Source organism: Poecilia latipinna, unplaced genomic scaffold, assembly GCF_001443285.1.
Source record: "Poecilia latipinna isolate Pla-1442-1.1 unplaced genomic scaffold, P_latipinna-1.0 Scaffold2612, whole genome shotgun sequence".
Taxonomy (NCBI): domain Eukaryota; kingdom Metazoa; phylum Chordata; class Actinopteri; order Cyprinodontiformes; family Poeciliidae; genus Poecilia; species Poecilia latipinna.
The window spans coordinates 16630-32889 of NW_015115228.1; the positions used below are offsets into that span (position 1 = coordinate 16630).

At 39.6% G+C, this 16260-nt stretch overlaps 1 protein-coding gene across 1 annotated transcript in view; it reads right to left on the bottom strand.

Annotated features, from left to right (window-relative positions):
• Positions 1–16260, bottom strand: part of LOC106938517 (contactin-associated protein-like 2) — a 73503-nt gene that overhangs the window by 16264 nt on the left and 40979 nt on the right. The window contains exons 4-6 of the mRNA XM_015020592.1: positions 15979–16215; positions 12098–12331; positions 11881–12014 (exon numbers count right to left, since the gene is read on the bottom strand). Of these exons, the coding sequence (XP_014876078.1) occupies positions 11881–12014; positions 12098–12331; positions 15979–16215 (605 nt within the window). The remainder of the gene's footprint in view (positions 1–11880; positions 12015–12097; positions 12332–15978; positions 16216–16260) is intronic.

The window sequence follows — 16260 nt, forward strand, 5'->3', positions numbered from 1 at the left end:
TTTGAAAAAGCAATAAAAATGAAAAACACCCAAGGGGGTGAATACCTTCCGTAGGCGCTGAGGAGACGTAGCTCTGAGTGTAAATGATGACTCTTTATGAGCTGATATTTGTAATGCCGTGGACCTGATCACAGAGAAACCCAAACATAATACGAGTAATTAAAAATGCAAAGTGTGAGCTGAACAGTCATCTGTGTAACATGAGACGGGAGAACAAAAGTATTTAAAAAAGGATTTTGTGCTGAGAGGCGTTTTTTTTTTCCCCCTCCCAAAGACGCTCTGTTAGTTTTACCTCACAGGACTTCAAACTCTAGAGCAAATGATTCACAACGTTTTCTCAATTAAACATTTAAGAGACAGCTTGTCCCCCAGGACACTGATATCATGCAAGGGATCAGTTTCCATCAGGACAAAAGATTCATGATGGAATAAAGATAATCACTTACATTGATTTTTAGTCAACCATGCCAGGAAAGGGAATATATACAATCAGACCTTGCCAGAAAGATGCCTTGGTCTCATTCCAAGGCTGTCAAATAGTGCTGTTTCATCGATACCTGTGCCATGCACAAAGTGTTTTTTTTTTTACTGCGTGCCGGCTGACACTGATGGTGCGATTAGACGCAAGCAGTAAATGCTCTTAAGAAAGGATATCGGTTAGGAAATGAAAAGGCTCCTTTACGGTGCATTTGAAATCCCCGTGGTCCTGATCAAAGAGCGGTCTGACAACGTGCTGGAACGACGAAGACAATTAATCCTGGGTGCCTAACAAGGGTTTAAGCAACAAATTAAACAACCACCACAAATCAACTAAAAATGTTTTATAATCTGCAAGTTTAACGGCATATTTTGGTTCTGTTCACAGTTGAAATAAAAGAAGCAGTACTCTTCATAATGGTGAATACATGTACATGCAGCTTTAGCATTAACGTATTAGTGTTACGCTGCTTCATACGTCATGTGTATGAACTTAAAGCCTCTCTCTCTGAGCCGGGTAGAAAACAGGCAGGCCGTTTAGAACTACTCCATCTATAGAAATGTGAGAACAGAGAGGGTGATGGAGGGAGGGGAATACACGACTTTAATATCCCTGCAACGTAATTAACTTGTTATTGCTGTACCAATGAAGTTTCTAATTAGCTTGAAGGCTGCAGCTGGTGCTATTGATGAGAATAATTTCAGCCCCTCAAATTGGTTTCTCTGCATCCAGAAAATAAAAGATCAGCCTGTTTCCCCTCTCTCTTTCCGCTCACAGGAGGACTGTATCTGAGCTCACAGAGAGAGCAACGCAACAGGCAAAGCCAAGAGGACAACAATGACTTTTGCTACAGGGCGTTTTACTGGAAATGTCTCCTGTTAAAAGTAGCGAAAAGTTCTGGCTTCCTGCTGGACGTGAGCAGAGCTGCACTGTCACTAAAGGACTGCGATTCATGCTAGCGTGTTTACAAGTTTGAATCAGTGGGCTGCTCCCGCACGGGAAAATTCTCACCCGCAGCTCTTCAGACTATTTTCTTTCTCAGGCACAAATGAGAGTAAAAATAAGCACCGGCACACACACGCACACACACACACGTACTTACGGCCTATCCTAATTTGATTCCTTCCAAAAGCCTGGTCTCCGCGGAGCACTGTGTGGGTTTTGTTTTCCACCGTGACTGGAGGGTGGGATAATGGGGCACAATTAAATTGCGCTCAGCTTATTTACTTTTATCTGAGAAAACAAATTGGCTGCACAAGCTGGGAGGGCGGTTTGAATCTTGAAACCTCACAGAAAGGTCCACAGAGGAAGGCAGCCAGAAGAAACCCCATTTCACTGAACTCTGTCTATTACAGCCTCAATTACTGGGATCCCTTCCCTTCGCCGCACCATTTAGAGAACGCACTTCTCTCCTTTAATGCCTCTTATGTTGTATTGAGCTTACGTAAGCAAACTAATAAGGTGTTAGACAAGGAGAAAATTACAAGGGGGTGTTGGGAATCTATTTCACTATGCTCTTAAAAAAAATTGAATTGAGTCTTTGTGCTGGATACATTCAAACTAATGCGTCTAAAGCATTTTGCGTTCCTGACACCTCTCATTTCACCAGCTTTATCAGGGAGATGAACATAATCCCATCACACATTTCGCGGCAAACAAATAAGAGCAAAGAAATGCAAAGCATCTCCCCCTTTAACCTTGAATAAATAGTTGAACATCATTATCAGTTATCTGCCGCATTACCGTCTCGCTCCATTGGCGTTGCACTCATTCACGCGGCCGATCTATCGACAGTAACTGGAGATGAGAGGAGGGAACTCTCGGATGAGATGTCTGTTGCCCGAAGGCGTTTCTGACTTTCATCTCGGAGATGGGAAGATGGGGGCTCATTTTAATCTCATCTTGGTGGGCCTTTGATAGTGAACTAACCCAATGAGACCTCTCAGGCTGCTTAAAAACCAAACACTGCCGCCTTTTGCTTCTCTCTGTGGGAATATCTCGGCAGGTACTCCACATGCCTGACGTACTGTAAATATTAGGCTCGCCTAAAGTCTGGATGGCTTAATTATTTAAATGCATTGTGATAATGTGCAAAATGGACACGTTGCTTTAACCCATTGGTCAGATTTATGCAAAAATCAATCAAATTTCCATTAGACATAGTTTATCTATCAACTGAAAATGTAACATGTCGTCAGTTTTTTATGTTTTGTTAAAACATATCTACCAAGAACCAAGTTTTTCGCCCCTGATGAAATCACACTGGGCATAACTTTGCCTTTAGTGCTTGTTGTACTTGCAAATCCCAAAATAAATGGAATTTGTGATTTGCTATGGTGTCATTTACCAATAGCAACGCAAGCCCAAAACAATTAGCTTAATGAGATAAAAACTACGAGAAGCACTCATTAAATAGTTTAACACTCACAACTTTCACTTGCGTATCTTTGTAGATACCGACCTTGGGGCTACTCAGTGAGTTATCACTAGAGAATGAACTACAAGCTGAAGTTCTTTTGAGTACATCCATCAATATTTCCCATATTCTTTCAGGTTTTTTATTAAATCCCTTCTTCAAATATATCTACTTATATTCCATGCAGCTGCAGCAAGGAATCTCAGCCACACGGGAGAGTTTCAGGAAAAGTCGGCGAAAAGTACCGCGCATGACAGAAGTTTGTCACGATATCCTGAGCCAATAGGCAGCACCATCATTCTTGTCAACAACAGGGTGAAGAAGAACAAAATAAAATCCTTTTTTCCAGTCAGAAAGAGATGCACTGCGTGGGTATACTGACGTAGTGTAGGTTAAGACATAACAATGCAATGCTGCTATGGTGACAAGTCAATTGTTTTTAAGGTAAAACAATAGGATTGCAACATTAATTAATTTTACGAGTGGCACAAAAAACAATTAAATGGAAAAATAGCAAGTCTATAAAAAAATAAAAAAAACACTCCTGCAGTGGGAATCCCCAATTCACCACCCAGCTGTGTTTTAAATGTCAGGTTTGATTTGCTTGTGAATCCATGAATAGCATCTTATTTTTCATTCGAGATTTTCACATCTTAAATCACTGAGTTTTTTTTTTTTTTTTTTTTTCCCCATGTTTCCACCCGACTCTTTGATTTTGCATTCAAGGAGGCACATGTTTACTTTTTCTGTTTTTTGTTTCTTCTGGTGTCGTGAACCTCAATAGTTACTTGTCAGCTGCCTAAAAAGAATTGTCTTCTGAACTGCAGAGAAGTGACAACTTTCTAGCCTGCAGTTAGGAGTCCGCTGTTCCCTTTATTAAAAAATCTACTTGGTCTCCAGGCTCTTTACAAAATCAACTCCATAATGCGTTTTACTCATAGCTCTACCCTTCACTCATAAAAGCAAATCAGAGCGATAGTGCAGTAATTGACAAATATCTATTACTACATGCAGCTACTAAATGTCTCAGGATTAATGTTGAGTACTGCTCACGTCATGGGATGTCATATACAGAGATTCTTTAAAAATCAAAGCTCAAAATAGTCATAAAACATGAAAATTCAGAGTCAGGAAGAAACATGGTGAAGGATGGTCACAATGGATATGATGATGTGGTGAGCTTAGTAGAAAATGTTGTCATTTTTTTGTTCAATATACAGTAAATAATTTTATTGTCGCCTTAGGGTAGCAATAAAATACTGGGAGTGGAATTGAAATTGTACGTACACAGTGACAGAGTTTTTAAACCAAAAACATATAACCACTACTGCAGAGCGGTGCTCTGATGAGTTACATGGGATTACTTTAACACAATCGTTTTCAGTAAGCCTCAAATTGCAGCACAGCACACACCATCACACCTCAGGTCCTATAAACATTTTATTGGCTGCTGTGGTAATGAGTAAAGTATGACAGATTAACTAACAATTAGACCAAATGAACGTAAGACTCTTGGCACAATGAACGGATTTATGTGGCTAGTTCTGATCATTTTAAATTCACTTCTTTACAGAGAACAACGAGCTCGTTTTCAAGTTTTTTTTAAATTACCGTGTGGTAAACGATAGAAGGGGGTGGGGGTGGGGGGGGAGAAATGATGGCGGTCTTGTTGGCTGTAAAAACACAAACACTACTTAATATAAACCAACTCATTACCAAAAAGGAGGCTTATTTATCAGTTATTTTCAGTAATGCAGCCGTAATGTTAGACATGATACTATAATTTGCATATATTTTACTTTATGAATGTCAAGTGGAGCGTTTGTAGATGGTTGTATGGCAGCAATGGTGGAATACACTTAAAACTGTTTTTATGACCAAAACCCGATAGTTTGTTATCACAGGATGGCACATTTTGATGACTGTCATTTTTCTTCAGGGTGATGATAAACAATAAGACGATTGCTTGTGCGTACTCTCTACTAGGTCTCCTTGGAAGTTAAGTGAATGGATTTTTGTGTTGGAAATTTCTTAGAGAAACCAATTGTGACAGCAGTCTGTCGTCAGATTAGGCTGCAAACTAAACAATACTGTTCATGGTTTGCTGTCTGTGGTTGTCACCAAAGAAACATCTGACGGAAGCTTTGTTTGAAACTCTGCACTTCAAGAAAAGGTTTTCTAATTAAAACACTGTAAGATTGGTGTTCCCATATAGACAAATCATAAATTAAAGATGCCTTATGTTAGAAGTAAGAAGCAACAGAAAAGATCAGACTGTAGCTTTGCAACCTCTGAACTACACAACGGAAACAAAGTGCAGAAACAACTCACCATAAACTTTGAGCGTCCATGATTGGTGAAAAGGCCTTTATGTTCATAACTTGGGTTTAGGCACACTTGTAGTTGATGACGAGTCAACACAACGGCAGAATAACAGCCTGAACTGGTCCTGTTAGCAGACAATACAGCGGAAACCCAACTCATGCCTTCGAGGAGAAACGCTGCTATGCTCATTTGCATGAAGAAGTAAAAGAAAATTTAAGTGGAAAATTGATGATCTTACAGCATTTTGCTGCTTAAATTACCTGCAGCAAATTTGTTAAATTTAATAAGTTACTATATGAACTTCAAGCTTTCAAGTTTAACAAGAAACACTTTTTTTTGCACTGTATATTGGAATGGGTAAAATGCTATAAAAAAAAAATAAAAAAGCTGCTTTGCTCCATAAGAACGTACTTGTGATGTTGTGTTTATTGGAAGAAAATAAACTCTGTCTCATATTTCTTACAATGGATTAGTAAAAGTGTGGGTCACAGTCAGAGCGTCTGCAGATCAAACAGGATCTCACTGTAGCAGAAATATTATCAGTTGTTGTCTGTTTACACATCGAGAAGCGCCCTGAGGCAGCAAAACAGGGAGAAGTTTTACCCATCAAAGCGATCACTGTTAGTGAACCTCCCGGCTTTACTTTTAACACCATATCTATAAATTTAATCTATTTTTTCCCTCCATGCCTTACTCCCTACAGTTACTTTGATAATCACTTTGTTTTTCTTAAAACTAAATCACCACGTCAAGCCCTCCAGTGCTCATCCTAATTCTTGACGCTGTGCAAAACTAGCACACGAAACACAAAACACTGGAATATTTTGATAAGTGTTATCCCCTGTTGAATTGATATTCAAAAAACAGATCAGGTCCTACGCTGTGAGAATCACCAATAATCAATAATCAACAGTTTCAAGAGATGCGTCATAAAAGAATATGGATGCATCTACTCTGCTTAACTCGATATGAGAAAAACACGACTATTTTTTAAATGTCATTTTCTTTAGTTCATTTCTCCTGCTGCACAATGCGACTGTAAGCAATGAGCTATAGGGAAGGCTTGATTAATAATAATTACCAGAAGTACATTATTTCAATATAATTTATCATCATTCAGATTTAAATTTTTTTTTTTGCTAATCAAAGAAAATTATCCTTATTTTTCTCTTAAAAACGAAAATAAAAAAATACATATAGCACATATTTAGAAAAAAAAACAACTTCAAAGAGCGAATTTTCTGCGCAACAAAACATTCAATAAACGTAGAGGAAGTGTTAACATCCTTTATGGAAGTATTCACCTAAGATTCAGATCTGCATATAATTGGCAATCAGAAGACGACTCTGGTATGTACAAATGTGTTCTGGCCAGTTATGCACCATATTTTCTTTTGGGATCTACTGGAGTGAGCAGGAAATATTGTGACGAGCTCCGACTAACTTCTGTTCAACTCGTCAGTGGGTCTGAAGTCACAGTTTTGTTATTTGCCACATTAGCTGCTACTTCCTCTAGTTCTGAACAGACAAACGCCGGTGGATGCGTCAGCCTTTTGTTACAGATGAACCATCTGCTGCTGGAGATTTCCCTGCAGTAGACTGGATCTGTTGTGCCATGGGGAGTTGGTCGGTACACGCATCTCGATGGGACCATCACTAACTTGCTAATGTTTAAACAGTGATTCTTCCCCGATGGGGAACAGCAGCTTTAAAGTCCACTTTAAACTTCAGAGTGTCAGTCTTTGGCATGGTTACACTGGTTGCACTGTGTTCGTAGCCTGTGCTCTGTAGCTGAAGGTTTCTTATTGGCTTTTTATGTTTGTCTGCCTCACAGAAAAAATACCTCTGAACAATGGTTTTGACTTTCCCTGTTCTTACTATGTACTTGCCATGTTAATGGAGTTTTAAGCTTCCAGAAGCAGCTCACTCTTTTGATTTTCAGCCATGGTTTTTCAGGAGAACGTCTATAAACAAGGGTGTGTGTGTGTGTGTGTGTGTGTGTGTGTGTGTGTGTGTGTCTCAATTTGAAGGCATAAAAGGCTCAGCTTGTCTCAATTTTGAAGAAAAGAAGTATCCAAAACAATTTGCAAAAATGAATTAACCAAAAATATTGATTATTTTTGAAAACCCTAGTTAAGAGGGCACATTTAAAGTGATAACACCAAAGTAACGTAGTGCCTATAGAACTGCTAGAGTGAATTTAAAGGTAATGTTCCACTGTGCAGATGATTATATTTGTACATAAAAATTCTGAATACAGTTTGAATTTACTGACTGCTCTTTAATATTGGAAGCTTGAGCAGTAACATAAAGTTACCTCGTGCTTAGAGCTTTCTCAGAGACATCTCAAGGGTCTGCTGTTTCAATTAAGAAAATGAGACTGGAAGCTTGGGCCGGAGAACTCCCTGTTTCTATAAATAAAGTCCCACTAATACCCCTTCTCGGGAAACCCTATTTATCTTAAAAAATAATCATACTCATAAGCAACAAGTTAGCCACAGGATTTTTGGCAGGAGCTTTCAAAAAAGAAAAAGAAAAAAGAAAGCAGTATATAGTGCACGCAGCTGAGGATAACCACAAAAGCATGTGTACAGACTTGAAAGTTCGTCTACTCTCAATAAAGCAATACAGCACTGTCTCCTTGCATGGCCTCGCTATCTCTGCAAGTCAGGCATCCTGCAAAGATCACAACAAGGGCACAGCATGGAATCCAGAAATTGGCGAACAGACATCCAAAGGGGTAGCGATGGACCACCCAGAGAAAAGCCTGCAGCTTGTCAAGGGATTAGTTCATGTCAGAAACCTACAGAGCAGTTCCCAGGACAAAGAAGTAGGGAGAGTACAGTCTCCTGCAGTGATCCTGTGCTGCTGTCCACCCACTCAGCTCTTCAGTCAGCTGTCTGATGACTGTGGTCTGTTTGTAAAGCAGTCAGTGATGCAGGAGGTTGGGGAGGCTTTTTTTTTTTATGGAGCTGCTCACAGACAGCAGAGCAGGTTAAAACTAAAGTGAGAAATGTTGGAGGAATCAAGCAAACTGTTCCCCCCAGAGTTGTGTGTATTTGTCCAGATGAGTTTGGATTATTGTATTATCATCAAAAAATGAAGATTATGCAAGTAATAACACATGCAGTCCAGGCAACATTAAAGTTTAAAGTGTGTTTACTCAAAACCTGAACACCAGAAAAGGAACAAAGCCATTCTTTTGCAAGTCACGAGAGTCAAGTCTTTCCATCCAAGACTCTAGTTAAGTCCCAAGTAAAGACAGGACTGAAATCTCCTTAACGATGTGGAACAGAGTAATGCTGCGCAGTGTCCTCCCCGATTTTATTTTTTGTTTCAACTTTTCAAACACCCCTTTTGCAGCACTGGATGACAGAACAACTCCCCCAAACCGCTGGAGTCTATGCTGCCAAAGTAAGAAGGAAAAGCAGGTAGACAGCAGACGGTAGATGAGGCATGCGTGATACAGCAACAGGAGGAGGCAATTGTGGGAATTAGCAGGGGGTGCACAGTGGGCAGGAAAGTGTGCGTGGTACAGTTCCATCATTGCATGGCAGGCAAGTTTCCATTGTAACCTACTGTCTGTTTGACGTAAGATATCAAGTCTTTTCAAGCCGAGGGGGTTCAATTCGAAGTGAAGTCATGAGTCTTTAGTGTAAGAGTTCAGGAAAGGAAAAAGAAAAAAAGACGATGATGTCACCAAAAAGTAACACACTTCTGACGCAACAGAGCACTGACTTCCACAACTTTGATCCCAGTACACATGCATTATTTAGAAAGGCAGCACATCAAAATATATATATATATATATATATATATATATATATATATATATATATATATATATATATATATATATATATATATATATATGTCAAAGACGTGACAGGACTTGATATTCCGCCATTCTCTTTTATTGCTTCACATTTAGTCCCACTTTAAGATGCGTTTTCCATTACACCAGCACACATACAAGGATAGGAAACAGTGCAATAAAGGCTTTGGCAAACAAAAACAGTGTATCCATACTAGACCTTTGTGTGGTGATGAAATGCAGTCACTCACTGACATGTATAAAAAACTAAAAAGGAGTAACGGCGTATGTTCTTAAAACTTGCTGTTCTTATATCTGGCATGCTTGAAGACAAGGGTTTTTGTTTGTGCAAAAACATTTTTAGGTTATTATTAAGCTTTAATTAATGAACACTGGTTATCTACACAGAAGTTGGACAAAATTAAACATCTAACATTGTTATAGGTCTGTCCGTTTCATTCTGAAACTTGCAAAATGAATGGTTCCAAAACATTGATTTACAAGAAAAGCAAAAAGAAAACAACTTTTGGGACGACGAATGAATATCAGAGCAACAATCCATGATTTGGACCTTTGTAACATTATATATTTTTGTATAACAGAAAAAAACAAAACAAACATGGAAATACACAGCATTGACAACCAATGTGAGATTCTTTCAGCAATGTTTTGCAGACAGAAGAGTCAGATTCATTCAAAAACAATGTAATGTCTCCTTTGGATCACTAGGAGGCGCATAGTTTCTTGAACATTAGAATGCCACCTAACTAATCTTTGGATAGACAGGATTTTATACTGAGAACTCAATATATGTGTGAAATATATCAAGCAAATAGTTTATTTTTAATTTATATTTAACTAGTGATACATCGGAGCTCAAATTAGTCAAATTCTAAAAAGAGGTGAAAGATACAGTTTAAGTTTTCACATGTTTGTCTGCTTTCTTGGTTTTCCCTCCTTGCAAGAGATAGACTCTTGAGGAATGATAAAAATGCAATACAATTCCATACAAATATGAAACGATTAAATTAAACTGCTGTAGGTCAAAATGATCAATCCTTAAATTGCACAAAAACAAGCAACAGTCACACTATAAAAAAGTTGTTAAATTGTCTTGCTCAATCTGCATCCAGCATTGCAACTGCACAAAACCAAATGTCACGCAGCTAAATGTGAGAAGCATTCAAGTCTGCCGAACATTTTTTTCATGCTACAAACCACAAAGCTTATTCTTAGAATTTTCATATAGTAAACAAAGCAACACAGAATAGCACATTCCTTTGAAGGGTAAGGAAAGTGACATTTGGTGAAGTGCAGCACTCATTTGCATTCAGCCTAGCCTGTGCCAACACTTTATGAAACCATCTTTCGGTGCAATTAAAGCTACAAGTCTTTTGAGGCATTTCTTTGCAAGGCCATACCTGAATTTGTTTCATTTTTTTTTTCTTCTGCAAATTAGCTCCAACAGCACAAGATTTTCAGGAAATACCATTCCTGCAACCTGTTAACATTAGTTTTCAAGTCTTTTCATAGACTGAGTCTTTCTAACGCATAAAGGTGCTTTAATATAGAAAACTTCTTTGAAAATTTTATTGTATTTTGGGATTACCGTTTTCACCCTCCATCCCAGTCTCAAGTCTTTGGCAATGTCTAAAAGGACTGACCTGTAGTTGATGACAATTCATCTTAACTTTGACCAGCTTTCTGACTGCAGGCAGAAATGATCAAACATCTTTTAATAAATGTGGACATCAATCAATCAAGCAATAATTTTTTTTAATATATATATATAGTGCTTAACTGCTGGTTGTGTCTCTGCAGCTCCTCCAGAATGAGCAGTGACCTCTTGGCTGCTTTTCTGACAGAAGCTCTACCTACCCAGGCTGTCAGTGTCAGTACATAGCGATGTCTTAGTTAGTTTGCAGTTGTGTCACATTCTCCTGTTTCATATGATGTATTAATCAGCGCTCGGTGAGATATATTTGAATGTTATTTTGGAAATTGACTCATTTGACTTTTCCATAACTTTCAAGCCTGACCTGTTTGCTGTGCTGCTGGGTTTCCATAATGCCGTTTGTTCAGTAATGTTCTCTAGTAAACGACTAAGCCCTTCGCAGAGCATTTGGATGTTTATTGAGACTTTGTTGCTCACAGATGGACTATTGAAGGTATTTGGTTTCACTGAAACTTATTCAGCGGCATACGGGCTGTTTCTCAACATTTATTTTTAAATGAAAACATAAAAGCCATAGATCACATTCCTTCCACTCCCCAATTATGCATTACTCTATTGTAATTTGTCATATAAAATTCCAATGAAAACACTGTGATGTGACAAAATGTGGGAAAAGTTAAAGAGGGTAAAAAAAAAAAATGCTTCTTTAATGCACTACAACAGACATATTCCAGACGTATTCAGTGTCTCCTAATGCGCCTCGCATTAATGTGCAGTCTTGCATACTTTACATACAAACAGTAATGGCTGCAGTTAAAACCCACACAGCAATGTGCCCTCGTCAAACACACACGGATCGATACTTTCTCCGTTACTGTGCTTAGGTTGCTTCTGAAAGTAGATTAAAAGTGGAAACAGACAAGCTGGGAGGAGAAGGGGACACTCTGGTGCAATGCAAACAATCCATTAAAGTCTTGCTGGGCTTGTGAGATTGCACAGAAAAACATTTTGTTTATTTTTATATCTACGTGCAGTAGCTCAGTGACAGTCTGCGCGGCACTCGATTGTATGGATTTCAAGCTAAAGCTTCCCTGCCCCTTGCTCTGAGTATTGATTCAAAGCTGCAAGAGCAAGAGAGGGGTTTAGGACGTATGCGTGTGTCGAGACTGTACCTGGACGGAGATGCTTCTGTTCTGACGGGACATGTTGATGTTGTGTGGTTGTCCGTTGGCCAGGTTACGCTGGTCCACATCTATTGCAAACGGCTCCCTCAGACCGCCGAGGTTATACCGGACCTGCAGTGAGCCTTGAAGAGACCCGCAGCCGCGGCTGAAGTTTTGCTGTTTCAAGTGAGAACCGGCAAACTGCAGGCGTGCATGTCAGCCTTACCATTGTTTCTCAACACCAGAGCCAGGTAGTCCTGCGTCTTGGAGCTCACGTACATGAGAATTGCCGGAGAACTGGATGTGCTAAAACTGAGGGTCACTTCTTCCTTTGTTAGGTTCACGTCGTTTGGCATCAGCTGTTGCGTCAAGGCTTTTGTGTCTTTACTGGCCCCTGGAACTGGTTCAGGCATGAAGTTGTATTTGACCAGTGTTCCTGCCTCAAAGAAGCCACCAACATCTGGGTGAGAAGGAGGAGAAAAAAAAAAAAGTAAAAAAATTAAATTATATCCTCAAGTGAGTAAGGCACGCACAGAGGAAATACACGAGTGCATCTGCATGTGTGCCAGAAAAGCCAGCGAGAGAAAAGAGAAAAAAAAAACCAATAAAACAAAATTAAGAAAGTAAGAAAAACACCTTGGATCATAACCACACCACAGGGAGCCACTCGCTGACTCATACATGCAAAGACACAAGCTGGTAAACATAATATTTAGCCAGAGGGGAATAAACACACACATGAATACGGTTGTGTTCTGCAGGTGTAGTAAAGTGGGTATTAAATTGCTGCTCTCCAGCACCTGAATCCAAACAATACGCCATTTACCAGTACATTAACGAACCTAATGGCATGCTTTAACCATTCCAGGGGGCTTATTGATTCTCATAATCAAACGTTCAAAAGAAGCGCCCTTATTTTCTGTAACCTATATAAGTTATGCTCTTTGTTTGGAGTGTGTGTGTGTGTGTGTGTGTGTGTGTGCACATTCGGTCTGGATCTGCTAAAAAAACAGACAAACACCATCAACCTAAAAAGAAGGCTTGTGCAAAATACAAATAGAAAAGTGTTTGTTTTTCATTTTTTCCCCATGTAGAATACACTGCGACATGTTTGTCTTATCCCTCCTGAACACAAAATTGCAACTGAACACATTTATATAAATTTTATAAAGCTTCACTGCACCCCTGTCTCCCACCAGACTCAGACTGATAAATTCTTCATGCTACGCTACTTAAATTTAATAGAAGCCTTATTAATAGAAAATGGGAGACTTTGCTGGCTGGAATATTCTTACGGGGGAAAACCTTTTATACATTTAGATACATTTCAAAGCTGAAAGAGGCCCATTTAGCAAATTGCTTTGTGTTTATGACAAACACTGTTTGTAAGTACTCTTGTATTACTTTCTATGCCGGCGTTTAAGAAAGTTTACTAAAGCTGCTCCAAATTATATCCACAAAATTCACACAATATTTAGCGCCCTGCAGAGTTTGCAGATGTTTCCACACTTTGTTCCCTTCTCACATTGGAGGTCTGTAACAAGAATTCAACATTTCTGTTCATAGATGCGCATGTGGTTTCTTATCCTGATGCAATCTGTCAACCTAAGCCAATATGGAACAAACTTCCAGAAAACCACAAAAATAGTTGCCTTTGATTAGTAGTAAGTGGAATATTGATCAACACAATTGATGTATATGTGTTTGATGATTTTGTCAAATGTATTTGACAAAATGCAGTGCATTGAACTGCCTCGTTGCTGAAGCGTGCTACACAAATAGTTGACTTGGCATAAGCCAGCAAAAAAAAAAAAAAAAAAAAAGCTGAGTATTTAAAGTTTTAAGCACCTTTTAAATCAACATTTTTGACCAAATCTGTGGGCAACCAACCTCCATCTCTGCCTAGCTGGAGGAAATAAAAAAAAAAAAAGTGACTCACTCAAAGCCCAAAGCTTCAGAGGCAACATACAATTTTCTGGCAAAATGAATGAGAAAAGCGAACCAGAGCCACAGCATGTTCTGTGTGATTGTGTGACTGCAGAGGTAATACAGATGTGGGTTGCTTGCGCTCGGGTATTCATTTGTGTATGTACCTTTGCACGCAGACACCCAATGGCCCCCAAGGGCAGAAAAGCAAAAAGAATGGGAGTGTATAATAATAACACCGGAGGGTCCCCTAAGCGCTGTGTAAATATGGATACAATGGAAATGCACTGTGCAATTATGGCTGACTCCATGCATTTTTCACTCACTGGGAGGATGGGTTAGGGAGGTGGAAAAGGTGATGGTACATTAAAGAGGGAAGAATGGAAAAACTTTGGAAAAGGGCAAAGAAACAAGACACGGAAAACAGAATATAATGAGTGGGAGAAACTTAAAAAAAAAAAAAGCAGACTGAAACCATTTTTGGGAAAATGGGAAAAATCTAAGGGAACAGACGATGAAGAAGTTAAAGTGACGTGCAAAAAACCAAACAGACACAAGGGTGTGCTCTCTCCCTTTCGTCTGCTTCTCTGATGTGTACCCATGCAACCCCCCCCCCCACGCCACAAGCCCCACTCCACAACCTGCACATAGTCACACACACACTCGTTCACCCCTCTACACAAGACCCTTCCTCTTACAGAGACAGTAGGCTAATCTTTATTCTTTAAATCTTGAAATACTTCATTGCTTCTGACAAAATTCAAAGGAGGTCTTTTCATGTCTTATGCTAGCACTATCACTGCACACTGCCATTCTCTGTCATGGCACATGAGGACACACACACACACAAAAAGAGAGACATACACAAGCACAACTACCCACAAAAAGATGCACACTGCTTTTCTGTCATCTTGTCACCCCCCTGCCAAGAGCGCAGGGGAAAAACACCATTCAACTTTAGGAAACAAATTAATTCACGTGTCGGAGATCAACTCTCTGACTGGGAGCTAGCAGAACGCCTCTGACAACATTGCTGCTCTTCTCCCCTGAGTACTTTACAAAAACTTGTTCTGGGAAGTAGAACTTTAATAGACTATCTAATAAATCCCTATGAAACAAACATGGTGTTTTAGCACTACGCAGCAAAGCCGAAGCAGAGCTACAGTGTGACATTTTCTGTCTGTGATCTTCCAAAAACCTAAACACACCCACATTTTTTGCAAAAGTAATTTATTATTTCGTTTTATTTTTATTCATGTCCCCGAGTTTGATCTCCCAGGTCTGCCTTTCCACATCCTCAGTATTCAGCAAGCGCACCCCAAAGTCAGGGAGAATTGGTAGGTAAGCACAATATCACTGCCAATCGATGGCTTTTATCATAAGCCCAAACACTTTCAACACAGACGGCTGCAAACTGAATAGGAAGTGAGGACAATCACAAAGCGCAGCAAAAATCACAGTAGGGTGTCGGCCAATGAAGCTCAATAAAGCATAAGTACTATAGCAGTAATTCTGGTGCTATTTGACTCTGGCTCTGCGGCCTAAAAAAGGGACTGTGAATGATAAAATTCTTCTACAAATGGCTTTGTAGAAGTGGATAAACCCAGGCTCAGGGATTTTGTGTTATATTTTGAAATAAAGCAACTATTGTAAGTTTGAAGTGAAAATCCTACAAATGAGGAACCATAAAAGTCTTGAAATGTATTTGTAGTTTTTGAATTGGAATAGTTTGAGGATGTACAGAACTTTGTGTAAATAGTGGCACATTTTGCTTCAATTGCAAACTTAAGTGTACTTCAGTCAACTTCCTGCAACCCCATCCCATCTCTCCTCACATTAAGATCACAGAGGAATACACAAGTCAGCTCTCTCAACTTCAGACGACCAGGAAATCTCCAGAGCCCTGACAGTATTTCTACCTGCGCTGACCAACTGGTTCCCATTTTCACTCACATATTCAACTAGTTACTGGAGCTGCGTGAGCGTTAATTGTTCCGCTATCATCCTGGTTTCCATGAAGGTGTTGCCCAGACGTTTGGGGTGATGAAATTCTTTGAATGACTAGAATCGAATCATCTAAAGGAGATTACAGGCTTACTACTGGAGAATACATTTGCATAAGACACTAGAATACACACTGAGGCTGAAACTGGTACATTAAAAAAAAAAAAAAGTCCTTACCTTTGGTGCAGAATGGGCCATTGAAGGCGGTGGTGGTGCAGTCACATAAATACCCGTTATACCTCTCCACACACTTCCCTCCATTCCTGCAGTACATCCCAAAGCTGGTGCAGTGACCCTGGCAACCAGACATAACCCCTGGCGTGACTTTGGCTCTCTCTTCCAGGTTGAGGGTGATGCCATTCATTCGTAAGGCTCGGATACAACCCAGAAACCCCCGCTGGCCCCCCGCAGCACCTGAGAGGCGACAGAAAGGGATCAGGCAAAGAAATGAAGAGCAGG